General features: G+C 38.5%; 1 protein-coding gene across 2 annotated transcripts; it reads left to right on the forward strand.

Annotated features, from left to right (window-relative positions):
* The first annotated feature begins 1,508 nt into the window (after nt 1-1,508).
* LOC134205211 (general odorant-binding protein 83a-like) lies at nt 1,509-2,353 on the forward strand. Of its 2 annotated transcripts, none has more exons than XM_062680256.1 (2): nt 1,509-2,044; nt 2,091-2,353. In XM_062680256.1, exons 1-2 carry the CDS (start codon nt 1,607-1,609, stop codon nt 2,127-2,129), a joined length of 477 nt encoding a protein of 158 aa, XP_062536240.1. In that variant the 5' UTR covers nt 1,509-1,606; the 3' UTR covers nt 2,130-2,353. The 2 variants fall into 2 exon arrangements, with proteins under 2 accessions (XP_062536240.1, XP_062536241.1); XM_062680257.1 differs by having other exon boundaries at nt 2,112-2,353.
* Nucleotides 2,354-2,826: the final 473 nt, after the last annotated feature.

Below are 2,826 nucleotides of genomic sequence, written 5' to 3' on the forward strand. Positions count from 1 at the left end.
TTTATGTTCGAAACTTTGCAAATAACTTTCCTATCTTTCGGTGTTTCCCTCTGCGCACGTAGGGGAATATTTTTCCCTTTGGAGGCGTTGCGTTGCTCTTATCGTGGCTTGTTCAGTTTATCATAACTAATCTAAATGCAATTTAACTTTTCAGACCAATTTATGTTGCGCAATGTAAATACTGCTCAGAAGTTTGTCCCCAGCATTGATCACTGCCTTTGAAAATGCGTAGGTATAATAAATGAAAGAGCAGCATGCCAGATTAATGCACATTATTCAGATTGTACCATTCTTACTTTAAACTTAGGATCGCATTGAGGGGAAAGCGCCGTTGTTTATGGGGAAAATGTACATACTGGGTGATTTTTTTCGTTTGAAATGTCGATTGAGTTGCAACACATAAAACTTTTAATTTGATTAAAGTAAATATACCATCCTGAATCTGTTTTGAAATTGGTACATTATTAAAATTATCCAAATTGTAGGTGAGTCCAATTTTCGACAATGTCATTGGCATTTATTTGTATAATTTTCAACTTGTTTCAGAAGCTAGATTTTAATTCATGAGTAACGATGAATTGCCCACTCTAACTTTGTCTAGCAGTCCATAACTCTCAATATCTCAATATTTCGCTCCTTCATCAAATTTTATATTGAGAACAATGCGCCTTAAAATAAATATAAAGGACCATTTAAGCGAAATTGTGAAGGTCAAATGACACATATTGTAAACCAAAAGTTACTCGAGATGGAACAAAACCCGATTTTATCAAATTTTCTCATATTGTTCATAGTAAGCAAGAAAAATACGGAGGAGATTGCATTGAAATTTTTAATCCTTGAGTAATGATTACAAAAGTTAACATCATAGTGAATGCCCAAATTTTACGTGATTTAGTGATCCTTACACAATTTTCTGAAGCTTTTTCAAGCGACATATCAACGAAAAGCGCATAGGAGCATAGCTTTTCGTTTTCTTGTGCCCTTTGAAAGAAAGGCTGAAATATCTTCTAAAGCAATTTTGCCGTGAAATAAAAGTTTTTGTGCGACAAACTTTATATGTTCCGACCAAAAAGACTTGGCTGTATGTAAGCGTTTCTTGTAATTACGATTGGGAATCATGGTACAGGATTCTGTAATCGATGTATATGAATAAACGAAAAAACAAAGTGTCCTACATTCGAGCAACTTACATCTTCAATTAAAGACTTTATCCGCCAACCACTAATTAGCTTGCCTATTTATTTTAAATGACAGTACAACAAGTCATCTTCTGCTTTTGTCATGTGTTCATTTGTGGTGAAGCGTTTCCATTACTCGTTTTCATTCGCAAAGCGATTGATGCTCATTGAAGGGCAACGGAACGTAATTGATAATTTGCTCGTGAAAGGTAATTATTAACATGTACGCCGGCACTCACCCAGTTACCATAGAGTGGATTTTTCGGATCGGTCATTTATTCCCAGCATTGAATGACTTTTGCGATGCCGACAGAAGCTCTAGCGGAACCACCCGACAACTGCAGCAACGGTAGCATAAAACAGATTGGTCGGCATGGAGATCAGTGCAGTGTGACCGTGTCCAAGTTACTAATTAGAAAAAAAAAATGTTTCGACTGTCCTTCCTCTACTGCTGGACACTGATGACGATAGCTGGCTGGATGCTACCAACATTGGTCGGTGCCGCCCCACAAAAACCTGAAGAATTTTCCCGTTCTATGGGTATCGAAATGACGGCCAGTCAGCACAGAGAATGTGTCGCCGAAACCGGTGTCACTGAAGAGTCCATAGCTCGGTTCAACGGGCCGGAAGTTTTCGAGGACGACGAAAAACTGAAATGCTACATGGAATGCATGTTCCGCAAGTTTGGTGCCACCAAACCGGACGGCGAAGTTGACATGATTGAGGTGTATCACAAAATACCGAAGGAGCTAAACTCGGTTGCGTTGATAGTCAACAATAAATGTCGCGATGCTATCCAAGGTGCTAATCTATGTGAGCGAGCATTCTCGCACCACAAATGCTGGAAGCAGTTTGCCCCAGAGGTATTTTTTCGAAGCCGTCACACAGCCCAACCAACATTCACAAAAGGCTATCATTTTTTATTTACAGCATTACTACCTTTTTTGAGGCAGCTGAATTGGAATCAATTCATTGGAACGGGGTTTAAATTGTTTACCCAACACTTTAAGCATATTTAAACTCACCATTCGGCCCAAACGACTACTTCATTGTTAAATAAACTTACCTCCTCGGACCTCGCAGGTTAGTATGAGATTATCATCCTCCTGTAGAGGCCCTATCGCGCCGGCAACATCCCGACCGGAAGCATCGTAAACCAGTATTTGGTGAGGTGGGACTGAAAAATAAAATGAATTAAAAAGAATATTAGCTATTTTGTTTTCAAACCTATTGTAATTACTTTTTTGCGTGATTTTTTAGTTCACTTTTATGAAGAAGTAAACAATAAGATATGTTTTGTCAAAAGCGAAGGCATTATCTTTTGTTTACCTCTCAGCTATACAACGATGTATCGAAAGGCTCACTTCAAGATATAACATAATAAGTGAATGGATGAACGGTCTGGAGTAATCAATTAAATCAAAAAGATGATTTGAGCATAAATGAGACAGTATTTTTAACGGTAGCAGAACACTGCATCCAGTCACGTAGGTAAACATGCTCACTGACATCGTGGAGTTGCGTTCCTACACACTTATTTTTTTTACCGGGATCTCAGCAAAATGTTGAACTTTTACCGGTATTGGCACAGCCGTGCCCCAGCAAACATGTTTTTTGCCGAGATTTCTGTCAAAGTTGCTGAAAA

The sequence above is a fragment of the Armigeres subalbatus genome, chromosome 1, assembly GCF_024139115.2.
Source record: "Armigeres subalbatus isolate Guangzhou_Male chromosome 1, GZ_Asu_2, whole genome shotgun sequence".
In the NCBI taxonomy this organism is placed as follows: Eukaryota; Metazoa; Arthropoda; class Insecta; order Diptera; family Culicidae; genus Armigeres; species Armigeres subalbatus.